The 16,044-nt window shown below is 39.5% G+C and overlaps 1 protein-coding gene across 1 annotated transcript in view; it reads left to right on the top strand.

Moving 5' to 3' along the window:
• LOC130072539 (rho GTPase-activating protein 6) overlaps nucleotides 1-16,044 on the top strand; it is a 71,928-nt gene that overhangs the window by 44,957 nt on the left and 10,927 nt on the right. The window contains exons 5-11 of the mRNA XM_056237684.1: nucleotides 324-519; nucleotides 3,247-3,302; nucleotides 6,848-6,998; nucleotides 7,774-7,922; nucleotides 11,081-11,260; nucleotides 12,961-13,058; nucleotides 14,149-14,297. Coding sequence (XP_056093659.1) covers nucleotides 324-519; nucleotides 3,247-3,302; nucleotides 6,848-6,998; nucleotides 7,774-7,922; nucleotides 11,081-11,260; nucleotides 12,961-13,058; nucleotides 14,149-14,297 — 979 coding nt within the window. The remainder of the gene's footprint in view (nucleotides 1-323; nucleotides 520-3,246; nucleotides 3,303-6,847; nucleotides 6,999-7,773; nucleotides 7,923-11,080; nucleotides 11,261-12,960; nucleotides 13,059-14,148; nucleotides 14,298-16,044) is intronic.

Genomic DNA, 16,044 nt, shown 5'->3' with positions numbered 1-16,044 from the left:
CATTGTTATGTTGCTAACATTATTTAACATTGCTAACACGATTTAACATGTTGTTAGCATGATTTACCACATTGCTAGCATGAATTAACATGTTGTGAAAATGATTTAACACATTTCTAGCATGTTGTTAGCATTATTTAACATGTTGTTAGCATTATTTAGCATTTTGTTAGCATGATTAGCATTTTTCTAGCATGATTTAGCATGTTGATAGCACAATTTAACACATTGTTAGCCTGATTTAGCATGTTGATTGCATGATTTAACACGTTGTTAGCCAGACCGAGAGGGGCGTTGGCTGAAAGGACTGTTTTCCCCTGTAGGGCGGCATGTCTGTGGACTGCATCACTGACCTGGACGACAGTCACTCGCGTCTCCTGGAGGCGCTACAGCTATCGATGCCGCTGGAGTCGCCCAGCGAGAAGAAGAAGATGAGCGACGCTAAGCTAAGCCTGAACCCCATTTACAGGCAGGTGCCGCGCGTGCTGGACAGCTGCTGCCAACATCTGCAGAGATACGGTCAGTGACCCTCTTAGTTCATGTCTGTCATCTTTAAAGACCCACGCCGATGAAAATAATGTTTTTCTAGGTGTTAACATGTTCTTGTGGAATTTTTCTGATGTTAGAGGACATATCTTGAGAAAAATCAGCTCAAAGTTGTATTTCTGAGTATTTCTACATTCAAATGGCTGTGAATCAGTAGCAGACGCTAAAATGCCGGCTAAAATCGACTGGAGTTGTGACGTAGTAACTCCACTGGGCGTCTCCACACGCGACGTCTTGGAGTGAAATAATGATCGGTGATAACTTTGATTAACTTCGGATAATAATAATGAACGTGTATGTAATACTGTTGCCCCACCGGTATTGGGGGTGTAAGCTAGCGGGAGAGACAGAGCTCTCAGCAACGGGCAGGGGGAGGGGCGTCTCCGTGCCAACGGCTCCGCCCACAACGCAGAGGCGAATTGCTAATGAGCTACTGCCGCTCTGCTGAAGCGATGTCCCAGAAAACGGCACAGGTTTTGTGATTTTGGCTAAAAATGGCATAATCATAATTTAAAGACCACTGGGAATGTTTAAAAATAGCTCAAAATATGATCGGAGTGGGACTTTAAGTAAGGGAATAATGTACATCCAGCCGGTTGTTATCTCATAATAAACCCCTTCAGGTGTGTGTGTGTGTGTGTGTTGTTTTATCTCAGAATAAACCCGACAGGGTGATCAGGATCAGGTCTTTATCAGCCTGAAGGGGTTTATTCTAGTGCTGCCACTAACGACTAATTTTCTAACGACTAATCTAAACGACTAATTAAAAAAACAAAAAAAAACATTGTTTGTCATTTCGTTGTGTCCATTTTATTTTGAACTCAACTGAAGGGCCAAAATATAAAATGTCACCTGTTGAAAAACATTATGTATTAACAATCTAAGCATAAGTATCTGCATTTCCATTAGGCTATACCATATTAGTCAGAGTCCTAATCTAATCCTCTATTAAAAAACATGCATGTATTCATTACTTAAATTAGCCATTTGTTCTGCCTTAAATTAATACATTAGCTTACTGTACATTTTTATATGTAGCTACATTTCTGAAATGCATAACTGATAACATCACTCTGAATTGTAGGCTTAAGTAGATGCAATGCATGCATTTTAAGTAAAGCTGCTTTGAAACAATATGTATTGTGAAAAGCGCTATAGAAATAAATTGGAATTGAATTGAAAGAGTCTGGACTAGCCTGCTACGCTTAGCTCTGCCTTATAATGAATCGCGCTGAAGCAGGCAGGCACGCAGCTATGCCGCTCGCGTTTACACTTGCGTGCATGCCGGGCCCGTGCCGCGGTTCGCGTGAATGTGAAAGCAACACGGACTCGGGTGCGCGTTTTAGCTGATTATGTATTTAGTTAAATAAAACACATGTAAGGGATGATAGTGTTGATGATTTACCTTGGATACGAGCGAGAGTGAGTTTGCAGTGTATTCGCGCTTAGCGCGTGGAATCAGGGCAACACATTTGGAAAAGAGTCCGTTTGCAAGCAGCAGAAGGCCACCTATGCGACACACGCACCTGTGTTGTTCACTCAGCTGCGCATAATAGCACAGAATTTTTTTAATATATATATTGACCCGCGTTCTGTTTTCTATCATGCGCCGTGCACGTTTGCAATGGCATAAGATGCACGCAAACACACCAGGGTTCGGTAGAATTAAGTTGAGTGTGAAACCAGACCACCGCTGCGGGGGCGCCGGGAACAATCGTGCGCGGGCTCGGACCGCAGCAAACGAGCCCAGTGTGAAAGCACCGTCACCTGCCTCCGCAATTTTTCATATCAAAGCAGTGAAGGCGGGGGAGGGGGAAGGAAGAGGATAGCAGAGCAGGGCGCGCACGGCGCACAGACTGGTGTGTGGAGGTGAATTACAGTGAGCCGTTTGAGACGGGAGACCAAAAATAAATATGCGGTCAATAGTAAAACGACACGTCGACTAATCGCGGCAGCACTAGTTTATTCTGAGATAACAGCCGGCTGGATGTTCATTATCCGCTTATTACAGGAATACTTGCACATCAGTGAATAATTAGACATGAAATATTGATCTGAGTTTAAATATGTTATTATCTCTTTAAACGCAAAGCTGCGCGGAGAGAGCAGTTTCAGCGGCGAGATCAAACTAGACGGACGTTTAAGAGATACAGTCATAACACTTATTACTCAGCATTTCAACACATTAATAATTATGGGGATGAGAGATATTGATTTCAGATTAAACTGTTTTATAACCGTACCTGTTTGTATCTTATAATCCAACAGTGAACAAAACAATAGACACAGAATGGCCGCCGCTGCGTTTGTGTGAAACGAGAGAGAGCGAGTCCACGATACTGGATGGCATAATTAAATAACTCTACAGAATATATTGATTCGACTGAGTTTTAATATTTTATTAGCTCACCAAACGCAAAACTTCCATGAAGAAAACCCGTTCCTAGCGAGTGTGTAGCGCTGATGTCTTCAGTGACCGGATGAGCCTGTGTTTCTGCTGTTATCTGGGAATAATATACCGTGCGATTGACCAATCAGAATCAAGTATTCCACAGAGCCGTGTAATAAGCTTCGATATGTCCCGCCCCCAACTTCCTGTTTCAATTGTCAAAACAGGAAATAACGTTTTCGTTTCCATTTCATGGGGTCTTCAGAGTCTAGTGTGAGCGCTGAGTAACGCTGCTGTTCTCTGCTGTTCAGGTCTGCAGACGGTCGGGATCTTCCGGGTCGGAAGCTCCAAGAAAAGAGTTCGACAGGTGAGAAGCTGATGTTTATGTTTTAGAGACTGTATTTAAAACATTTTTTTAATGAAATCACAGTAAATGTAACAAAAATAAATTAATATAATGGAAATAATAGAAGAAAATTATTTTATTTTTAAAAAAATATTTATGGCATAGAAATTGTAAAAAAAAAATTGTACAAAATGTTTCATCATTTAGTCCTGGGATTTCCAAACTTTTTTTATCACTTTCAACCTAAAATATTCATTTAAAGATTTTAAGTGAATATTTTAATAGTTAAACAATACATTTGCATATTCACACTTCTCTGATGTCGGTCACATGACATGCAAACATAGGTAGTTGGTATTCAAACTTTAATGTGTTTTTTTTCTAATGCTTGAACTTACAAACAAATGAAAAATACTAATTTATTAAGCAGTATCACTTTCCCAATCTTGCTTGTTCGATATTGCTTCATATATAATATAATAAAACATGGCGAATATTATTTTTTTAATGTGCTTTAGTGAGTAATTTGATTCGTTTTTTATTTTAAATGTATTTATTTATTTTAAAGTCCCCCTGTAGTCAATAATTGTATCCCTTAAAACTCTCTTTGATCACCAAAATGACATATTTAAATGTTTTTTTCCTGGAAAAAAATCTTCATGCCTCAAAATAACTTAAATGTAACTCAACACCCTTGCTTCATTTAGTATACGCGGTTCTCTGAATATGTAAATAAGCCCCGCCTCCACTCACAGCAGCTCAGAGATCCACTCGTTGACCTGATTGGTTTAGGGGTGTCCCCGACTAAGGATTTTCATGGTCGAATCAGATTCGTCAAGTCCTGCCTATAGTCGACTAATAGTCGAATCATGTGTGTGGCGTCGGGGAGGGGGCGGGGCTTTAACATTTTAAAGCCGCGATGTACAGAACATCACACAAAGATATAGAAGAAAATGTATAAAAACATTTTGGATCAATAAAACTAAGAAATAACATAAATAACTGCAGAAAGGCCACACTGCAGATAGGATTTGCATTTCACATGCAAATCAAATTAAATCGGCTGAATTGCCTGTACGAGCATGCTCTAAAATAGTTAAATTAGATCACCCTGAGTGATCAATTAATAAAATAAAAATAAAGAAATTATTAAAATAACGAAAGTATGGCCAGGATTGTCAACTTTGTCTTTTTAACTGCAGAAACAACAATAAACGCTAAACTGGAGCGGCAGTCTTTTTAGCTAAACATGTTCACAGTATCCAAAAATCAAATTAGAACCGGCTGAAATGTTTTCAAAATCACTTGTACCCATACCTGATCGAAAAAAACAAAATCCAGTCTTTCAGCTGTGTGTCCGTTTGAGTCTTTTCAAATTGTGTGCGCGGATAAAATACATTCTAAAACGCTTAACGTGAAAAACGCTTAACGGCTTTGTCCTAAAACTGTTATATTAAAAGATCAAATTCTGTACACACCTTATTAATAAAGGATACTATATAGCCTACAGAAAAGCAGATGAGCCCAGAATATGAACGCAACGCGTTTTATTATAGGCTACGTTAAGCATTTTCCTCCCATAGAAAACCGTTAAAGAAAAAGCTTTACGTGACTTTCTATAGGAGAAACGCGTTGCGTTCATATTCTGGGTTCATCTGCTTATCTGCACATAGAATGGTTTCTTAAGGTGTGTAGCCTACTGTGTACATTAAGCACGTAAAAGTGCAATTTAAGCGTTTTAAAAGCTTTTTTCACGTTAAGCGTTTTAGAACGTCCCGAGGAAAACCAACCTCTTAACGTTGGCCGGCAGAAGTGCGATCATGGTTTTCCTGATGCTAAATCCAGCCTTGGAGAATATCCTTTCTGATGGTGTGCATCTTTAGATTTTCTTATCCCAGACATTTTTAAAGATTTAAATCCCTGCCGACAAGACGCTCCTCTGTCGGTCACGGATCGAAAGTGAAACTTAAATCTGTCACGGGGTGTTTGGAATTATTCACGCTGCACGCACGTTAAAAAAATATTTATTAAAAGCTTCTTTCTTTGCACATTTTTATTGACAGCATTATCATAATAGGCTGTATATTAACGTATTGACAGAAAACCAGTAGTTCTATGTGAAATCAGACATTGAGCACACTCATATAGCCAAAATGACATAATCCTCGTTTAATAACACATCTGCGAAGATTCGACCGTGAGATTGGTAGTCGAATCAGGCTCCTCCTATCGAAGCATCGAATCTTCGACTATTCGGAGTCACCCCTAGATTGGTTACAAGGTAGTTTGTGACGTGTATATATACAGTATATTGGACCAGCTGGAGTTTGTTTATTATGCGTGCAGGGCAACCACCCAGTAGAGCATTACAATAATCTAGCCTTGAGCTCATGAACACGTCAGAAACACCAGCGATTTCAAACCGTGTTTTTGAGTCTTTGGTTCACTGCAGTTTTAAGGAGAAAATACTCACCAATGCTGTAGACTTATGAACTTACACATGGCTTGTCTTAAAGCGTATTAAAAACACCACATAGACACATAAACAACATTAAATTCACCAGATGGGGACTTTGGGAAAGTTTGGGAAAGCCTGATACAGATAATGCTGCAAAACTTCAGTGAATCAGTGAAAATCAATCGTTCACGGTGAAACGGTTCCAGTGCGGATACTGGGGGAATATTGCACGGCTGAAAAAGGCTCTCAGCCAATCATATTCGAGAACCAGAAAGAACTGTTGTATAAAATTATAATAAAACATGGCAAATAAAAAATTATTTTTTTAGTATTTACAAGTATTTTGATTTGTTTTTTTATTTTACATATTTATTCATTTTAACTCTACATTTTTATGATTTAATTTATTCATAAACCCCTGTGGTTTCTACATGAACACAAGTTTGGGAATAACTGATACAGATAATGCTGCAAATCTTCAGTGAATTAGTGAAAATTAATCGTTCACCAATTTGAAGGATTTTTACAACTCTTACAATTACACCTAGCTTCAAAGATCATGTGGAAAGTCAAGTCAAGTCTCCATTTATATAACGCGTTTAACAATACAGAGTTTCACAGCAGCTTCACAGTGATAACAGGAGATTACAGTAACAGAGAGTGTTTAGGCTTTACAGCAGTAAAGTTATTGTCCAGATAAAGTTAGTTTTGTTTGATTCACTTCCGTTGTAAAGATCATTAGTGATTAACTATGGGGCCACTAACACGACAGCGCTCTAACAGAACACAGAAACTTTTCATGCGTTCTGGCCGTTCATTTGCACAACAACAGTGTTTGGTGGCTTGAGAATGCAAATTTAGGTATGCGCGTTTGAATATATATATTGGACCAGCTGTAGTTTGTTTATTATGTACGCAGGGCAACCACCCAGTAGAGCATTACAGTAATCTAGCCTTGAGCTCATGAACGCATGAACTAACTGTTGCACATTTGTCATTGATTGCATATGTCGTAATTTAGATATATATTTATTTAGATATATTGACAGTATGTGATGGCTAGTGCCAGTGTTGACTGTGTGTGTGTGTTGTGTTGTGTGTCATTCAGCTGCGTGAGGCGTTCGATCAGGGCACAGACGTGGCTTTAGACCAGAGGCACAGTGTTCATGATGTGGCGGCGCTGCTGAAAGAGTTCCTCCGAGACATGCCTGATCCTCTGCTGACCCGAGAGCTGTACTCCGCATTCATCGCCTGCGCATGTAAGGAACATCTCTATAGGGGCTTTCGCATCGGGTAGTTATAGGAACTCAGTTATAGGAACAAGCTGCCAGGGTGTTTCCCCGAGGACTGATGGTTCCCTTAGGAACATTTTCCTGGTTGCATTCGCACCGCTAGTAGGAACTCTGAAGTGACATAAGCCAAGCTTGTTGTTGAGACTTTTATTTTGAAGGCCGAGCGCACAGTGCTCGCATTCTCCGTGTTCATTAGTTTACGATCTGTCTTAGCGTTATTAGATACAACTGGTATACATAGAAAGTAGACAGTAATAAAGGTATTAGCGTATGGCGTGTGTTGATGTCCAGTGTTGCTGAGCAGAAATACATAATCGTGTTTCTCTTGGTCCCTCAAAGCTGTGTTGGATTTTCTCCTCAGCGTAAAGATTGAGAGCTTCATCTATCACTGTTTTCCATGTTCGTAGAGTTAGTTTCTGGATTAAATATATAGGATTTAATCTTTAAATGTTTTAATAATGGCGTGTGCGTGTGTTCGGCCAATCAGCGAACACTACCGTCACTGTAGTTCCTCTAGCGCTGGTTTACACCGACTCTGAAGGAGGAGTAAATTAGTTCCTCCAAAATGAGTTCCTTGAACTAAAATCGTTCCTAATTCCTGCGGTGCGAACAAACACGCCAAAATCCGGGAACTTCCGCCTATAGTTCTAGGAATTATAAAAAGGTTCCTCCGGTGCGAAAGCTCCTGATAATCCCAGACATTCCTCTCCTGTGCTTCGCTTTATCGTGTGTGTTTCTACAGCTCTGGAGAAGCCAGACCAGCTCTCGGCCGTTCAGCTTCTGATCTGTCTTCTGCCCGCCTGCAACAGCGACACACTCCAGCGTTTACTTCACTTCCTGTCTGATGTGGCCAATCACGCGGAGGATTCCTGGGACGCTGGCGGGAAAGAGGTCGGGCTTATAACTACACTGCAAAACATCATGTTGTTCCTCAGTGTTTCTGTCTCGTTTGTGGGCACTTCAAAATACTTTGACTACTTCATTATTGCAAATCATTTAACTGTTTAGAATGCATTTTTATTGCTTAAATATATTGCGTGAATACTGCTACAAAAGACTTCTTTTAAAAACATATTTACACCGCAAAAACGATGTTCTTGTTTTCTAGCACAAATTTCTAAACATTCTTAAATCAAGATAAATTTATTGGAGAAGCAGCAAAATTACTGAAGATATTAAGATTTGTTTACAGGAAAAAAAAGCTAAAAAAATAAGTGAGCTTGTGCTTAAAACAAGAACAAATATCTTGCAAATGGAGTGCAGTGATGATAGAAACCATGTTTCTGAATGATAGATCCTAGTGATGACATGTAGATGGAGAAGAGAAGCGGTCCCAGCACTGAGCCCTGAGGCACTCCAGTAGCTAGATGATAACAGTGATGGGATAAACCATGTTTCTGAATGACAGACACTAGTGATGACATGTAGATGGAGAAGAGAAGCGGTCCCAGCACTGAGCCCTGAGGCACTCCAGTAGCTAGATGATAACAGTGATGGGATAAACCATGTTTCTGAATGACAGATCCTAGTGATGACATGTAGATGGAGAAGAGAAGTGGTCCCAGCACTGAGCCCTGAGGCACTCCAGTAGCTAGATGATAACAGTGATGGGATAAACCATGTTTCTGAATGACAGATCCTAGTGATGACATGTAGATGGAGAAGAGAAGCGGTCCCAGCACTGAGCCCTGAGGCACTCCAGTAGCTAGATGATAACAGTGATGGGAGAAACCATGTTTCTGAATGACAGATCCTAGTGATGACATGTAGATGGAGAAGAGAAGCGGCCCCAGCACTGAGCCCTGAGGCACTCCAGTAGCTAGATGATAACAGTGATGGGATAAACCATGTTTCTGAATGACAGACACTAGTGATGACATGTAGATGGAGAAGAGAAGCGGTCCCAGCACTGAGCCCTGAGGCACTCCAGTAGCTAGATGATAACAGTGATGGGATAAACCATGTTTCTGAATGACAGACACTAGTGATGACATGTAGATGGAGAAGAGAAGCGGTCCCAGCACTGAGCCCTGAGGCACTCCAGTAGCTAGATGATAACAGTGATGGCATAAACCATGTTTCTGAATGACAGACACTAGTGATGACATGTAGATGGAGAAGAGAAGCGGTCCCAGCACTGAGCCCTGAGGCACTCCAGTAGCTAGATGATAACAGTGATGGGATAAACCATGTTTCTGAATGACAGACACTAGTGATGACATGTAGATGGAGAAGAGAAGCGGTCCCAGCACTGAGCCCTGAGGCACTCCAGTAGCTAGATGATAACAGTGATGGGATAAACCATGTTTCTGAGTGACAGACACTAGTGATGACATGTAGATGGAGAAGAGAAGCGGTCCCAGCACTGAGCCCTGAGGCACTCCAGTAGCTAGATGATAACAGTGATGGGATAAACCATGTTTCTGAATGACAGACACTAGTGATGACATGTAGATGGAGAAGAGAAGCGGTCCCAGCACTGAGCCCTGAGGCACTCCAGTAGCTAGATGATAACAGTGATGGGATAAACCATGTTTCTGAGTGACAGACACTAGTGATGACATGTAGATGGAGAAGAGAAGCGGTCCCAGCACTGAGCCCTGAGGCACTCCAGTAGCTAGATGATAACAGTGATGGGATAAACCATGTTTCTGAATGACAGACACTAGTGATGACATGTAGATGGAGAAGAGAAGCGGTCCCAGCACTGAGCCCTGAGGCACTCCAGTAGCTAGATGATAACAGTGATGGGATAAACCATGTTTCTGAGTGACAGATCCTAGTGATGCCATGTAGATGGAGAAGAGAAGCGTTCCCAGCACTGAGCCCTGAGGCACTCCAGTAGCTAGATGATAACAGTGATGGGAGAAACCATGTTTCTGAGTGACAGATCCTAGTGATGACATGTAGATGATGAAGAGAAGCGGTCCCAGCACTGAGCCCTGAGGCACTCCAGTAGCTAGATGATAACAGTGATGGGAGAAACCATGTTTCTGAGTGACAGATCCTAGTGATGCCATGTAGATGGAGAAGAGAAGCGGTCCCAGCACTGAGCCCTGAGGCACTCCAGTAGCTAGATGATAACAGTGATGGGAGAAACCATGTTTCTGAATGACAGACACTAGTGATGACATGTAGATGGAGAAGAGAAGCGGTCCCAGCACTGAGCCCTGAGGCACTCCAGTAGCTAGATGATAACAGTGATGGGATAAACCATGTTTCTGAATGACAGACACTAGTGATGACATGTAGATGGAGAAGAGAAGCGGTCCCAGCACTGAGCCCTGAGGCACTCCAGTAGCTAGATGATAACAGTGATGGGAGAAACCATGTTTCTGAGTGACAGATCCTAGTGATGCCATGTAGATGGAGAAGAGAAGCGGTCCCAGCACTGAGCCCTGAGGCACTCCAGTAGCTAGATGATAACAGTGATGGGATAAACCATGTTTCTGAATGACAGATCCTAGTGATGCCATGTAGATGGAGAAGAGAAGCGGTCCCAGCACTGAGCCCTGAGGCACTCCAGTAGCTAGATGATAACAGTGATGGTATAAACCACGTTTCTGAATGACAGATCCTAGTGATGCCATGTAGATGGAGAAGAGAAGCGGTCCCAGCACTGAGCCCTGAGGCACTCCAGTAGCTAGATGAAAACAGTGATGGGATAAACCATGTTTCTGAATGACAGATCCTAGTGATGACATATAGATGGAGAAGAGAAGCGGTCCCAGCACTGAGCCCTGAGGCACTCCAGTAGCTAGATGACCGAGAGCAGGGGCGTCTCAGTTGAGTGACGCTTCTGAAACCAGACTAGAGGTTGTTCTTCATAAGAAAAGCAGAGATCTGGTTGAAAACAAGTCATTCAAGTGTTTTTGTGAAGAAGGGACACACACTCACACTCTTTCTCACACACACACACACACACACACACACACACACACACACACACACACACAAGTTCATTGAGCAGTGCAGGTTGTCACACGTCCAGCATGAAGTGTTTCGGCTCAGTGTTTCTTCTTCTTCTTCTTCTTCTTCTTCTTCTTCAGGTCGTTGGGAACAAGATGACGTCCCTGAATCTGGCCACAATCTTCGGGCCGAACCTCCTTCACCAGCAGAAGATCTCAGAGAAGGAGTTCAGTGTCCAGAGCTCGGCCCGAGTGGAGGACAGCGCCGCCATCATCAGCGTCGTGCAGCGCATGATCGACACACACCACACACTCTTCATGGTAGGAGAACAACATGATCGACACACACCACACATTCTTCATGGTAGGAGAACAACATGATCGACACACACCACACACTCTTCATGGTAGGAGAACAACATGATCGACACACACCACACACTCTTCATGGTAGGAGAACAACATGATCGACACACACCACACACTCTTCATGGTAGGAGAACAACATGATCGACACACACCACACACTCTTCATGGTAGGAGAACAACATGATCGACACACACCACACACTCTTCATGGTAGGAGAACAACATGATCGACACACACCACACACTCTTCATGGTAGGAGAACATATCTCTAATGATGATGCTCACCCAAAGAAAATACAACCGTGAATATAAATCTTGACTGTTATCCCTATTGGTTGTGGCAGTTTTATGAAAGTGCGCGAGTTGTAGTTTATGTCCGCTGAAACGCTCTGTTTTCCCAACACAGTCCCTGGGAAGGCCATTGAAGTGTAAAAGTTTAGGAATCGTACACTGGTTCACTAAATTTATCATTTTAATTAAATATTTTATATCATATTAATAAACAAAAAATTACATATTAACAATTTTATAATGTATTTTATTACACATTTATTTATATTTTTAAATAAATATGGTGCACTATCTGTTCATTTTAATACATATTTAATATAATATTTAATTAAATAATTTATTTATATATATATATCTGACCCTCAACCATTTTTTGCTGTTCTGTTTTTAGGATTTCTATATTATCTTCACAGTGAAGTAAGTGAAGTTCAAAGGTTAGCCTGGTTAGTCTGGTCTAGTTAGCCCCTGCTGGCAGATGTCGTAACTACACCGTTATCTGTGCTAAAGCGTCTTTCTCCAGTAGTGAAGGGTGTTCGTATTACTGTTGAGGATTATATATATACTCTTATAGTGTTTATTTAAATTTTCAAATAGCATTTGTTTTTATATGTTAAAGTTTTACTCACTTTGTTATGTGCTTTTGTAACTTTTATTGTTTTTTTTTTTTTATATTTATATTTAATACATTTTAATTTGATTTAATTTTAATGTTTTTTTTTTAGTTTGTTTTAGCAATATTGTTGTGCCTTTGTACTATTTATTAGTTTTTTTATTTATATTTAGCTTTAATTCATTTTATTTTAATTTAATTAAATTTTTTATTTTCGCTTTTGTCATTTTGTTATGTGCTTTTATTAGTTATTTTTATTTAGCTTTAATTTATTTTATTTTAAGTTTTAGTAATTTTTATATTTAGCTTTAATATATGTAATTTTAATTTAATTTAATTTTAAAGGCAACAGTTTTTTAAAGTTCATCTTATATTTATATTTATTTTATTTCTGCTTTATTTCAAATAGCAAAAACTATTTTTAAAAAGTTTTACTTTAAGTTAACAATAGCACTGACCAGAACGAGACGTTTTTACAGCTTCGTTTCATAAATGCTCTTTTTTTCCACTCTGGAAAAAGTTTTAAGTTCTGAAAGTTACTTTTATCTCCGATGATGAATGAAAAAAAGTCACTTCAGGTGAGATTATTGTGATCTTTAGCCAGCTGTGCATCAGACTGTGTCTCTTAATATGTTATAAATGCGGAAGAATGTTTAACCGGAGTCCTTGTACACCGTTCGCCAGCCGGCCGTGCATGAAGCTTCTCAGTGATGCTTGCAGTGGTTGATGATGTTGCATTGACTCCTCTAGATCTCTGCGGAGCTGCAGAACGAGGTTCTGGTGAGTTTGTTGGACACTGACAGTGATGTGGTGGATTATCTGATGAGGAGGAAAACACCACAGTGTGAGTAAGTGGATTTGGGTCATAAACACCATGTTCTCCCTGACGAGAATCAACACTATTGCCAATATTGACTAATCATCTGATCGTGGTTATTCAATCTAATCAGTTGTGCAGTTTAAATTTAATTTGCCATCTAGATAAGGGAAATTAAATTTATATTATATGATATTATTACTAGGGATGCACGACATATCGGCCACCGAATCTGTATCGGCCGATATATGTTGATTTTTGAAAATTTGGCTGATATATTAAAGCTGATAATTAATGTATTATTTCCTTCAGCTGAGACTCTTCAGATGCGCACTGTTCATCATGATGGGTTTAAATTGCTTGAAGTATGCTTGTAATCACTTAAAAAATGTAAAATACAGCGCAAGTCTGTCATATCGGCTACATAAAATGAACATAAAATGAATTATAGAACATTATAATTGTGTGTTTGGGACGTGGCTTTTAATGATGAGACTTTTGTTTTTGTAATCAGGCTCTCAAAAATTGTATAAAAATTTTGATTTAGATTTATCGGGTAATATATCGGTTATCGGCTTTCAAATATAAAGAATTATCGATATTATATTATATTATATTATATTATAAGAGCATTAAATGTAAATCAAATGGACCTGTTTTATTTTATTAATATATTATATACGATTCCAAGTAAAAAATAATGTATTAGGCTGACACTGACATTAACAAAACAGAAATCTCTAATCGCAATTATTAGTTTGACAGTTACTCGTCAGCACGTTTATTTACAGCTATAAAAGTCCTTCAGCGGAAGAACATCTCATATCAGACGCACAATAAACACCGCTTAACACGCAACGGTTAACAGTAGTTAATGCACTGTGAACACCCAATGCATTTTATTTAACTAACATTAACTAAGACAAATGCTGTAAATACAGGCAACATTTGAAGTGGATCAAAGAAGTTCATCAATGTTCAAAACTCATGTATAACTTTGATGAAAGGGTTTGATCTGACCAAGTCTTGCCTACTGTAGATTGCTTATGGTTAGTTGATGTTAGCTCAAATAATGTATTCGTACGCTCATACTTTCCCTGTGCATCCACTCACTCCTGCAGCGAGTCCCGGCGCTCCAGCGGCGAGATCTCTCCGTACGAGAACAACTCTCCGGTGCTCTCCCAGTGGCTTCATCCCTCGGGACCAGAGCATCCCAGTCTCGCTCTCGCTGGGAGCGGCACAGTGAATCCGTCCTCACGGCCCGACTCTGGTGAGCTTATCCAAACCCTATTAACAAAGATTGCATCATTTTATAGTTAAATGGTCCTGGGATCAAAAATAGCAGTTTTGAGGAAAGGCATCAAATTACTGATTTAAAGCTGGAGTTCACTTCAGAACTAAAATTTCCGAAATGAAGGTTTTTGAGGAACACACTCCAGGGTTTCTCCATATAGTGTCTTCAATGGGGTCCAACGGGCCGAAGGTCCAGATGTGAGTTTCAGTGCAGCTTCAAAGTCTCGACACGATCCAGCCGAGGAATAAGAGTTTAGTTTAGTTTATTAAGATCCCCATTAGCTACTGCAAAAGCAGTAGCTATTCTTCCTGGGGTCTATAGACTTCAACAACAAAAAAAAATATTCGTATAACATAAAACCGTACATTATATAGACAAAAATGGAGTGTACACATTCTTACATAACCATACAACAACGTACTAAAAGAAAAAACAATAAAACAACAAAAACGACAGCTCTACAATATGCATTATCACAATTCAAATGTAAATAAATAAAGTCTTAATCTTTTACGAAAATTCATAGCATTCATTCCCAAAATCAAAAACTGCGGAAGAGAATTCCATGCCACCATTGCTCTATACAGCACCGTCCTTTGTATAAGGTTAGTTCGACACGAAGGTAACAAAAAGCGACTCTCTGTTGACTGACGAGTGGAATATTGATGCACAGCACTAAAAAAAGACAGTCTGCTGTATAATACTTCTGGCATTTTTGTAACAATAATTTTTCTAACAAAATTAACAATACAATAATTAATCCTACTTTTTACACTTAACCAAACTAACCTAGTATTCAAGTCTCTAACACTAGTCCTAAAAGGGCAATTTAAAACTACCCGAGCTGCTTTATTTTGAGCAACTTGCAATTTTCTTAAGTTCATTTCAGTTGTACTTGACCAAATAATTGAACAATAATCCAAATGTGATAGAACTAAGGATTCTACTAATATTTTCATCACTCGATTTGGAATAAATTTTCTACAATGCTTAACAACTGCCAGACTCCTGCCCATTTTCAATAATATTTGATTTATATGACTATTCCAATTTAACAAATTATCAACAATCACACCGAGTAGCTTTGCCTCCGTAACCTGTTCTATCACAATACCCCCCACAGTCAGACTCAACACAAGCGGATCTTTTAACAAATACTTGGATCCCAGCACCATACATTTACTTTTCTCTGCATTAATCACCATATTATTGTCCCTAATCCAATTTTCAATTAGTTTCAGTTCAACTTGTAAAACTTTGTTAAGTTCAACAAGGGTTTGCGCGGACGTGTAAATTGTAGAATCATCTGCATATAGGGCCATGGTGGAATTCTCTAAAACAAAAGGCAGATCATTCGTAAAGATAGAAAACAAAAGCGGCCCAAGGCAACTCCCTTGTGGCACACCACAATCGAGAGTCTGTATATCAGAATTACTCCCATTAAATGTTACAATAAACTCCCTATTGGCAAGATAACTTTTAATCCATTCAATAGCAGATGTTTCAAAACCATAACAGATTAACTTTTCCAACAAAATTTCATGATCAAGTACATCAAAAGCAGAGTCTGATCTAGACAAACCAGCCGACATTTATAACAAAATACACATTTATATACTTTTAAACCACTAATGCTGGTCTTGCTCTAGCTGTGATGCGACACACATTACGTACATTATCAGGGTGAAAGGTCAAAAAGTTCAAAACTTTAAACTTCAAAATC

Source organism: Rhinichthys klamathensis, unplaced genomic scaffold (genome assembly GCF_029890125.1).
Source record: "Rhinichthys klamathensis goyatoka isolate OS25496 unplaced genomic scaffold, OSU_Roscu_1.1 h1tg000496l_1, whole genome shotgun sequence".
Classification (NCBI taxonomy): Eukaryota; Metazoa; Chordata; class Actinopteri; order Cypriniformes; family Leuciscidae; genus Rhinichthys; species Rhinichthys klamathensis.
This window is presented reverse-complemented; position numbering and strand designations above follow the sequence as displayed.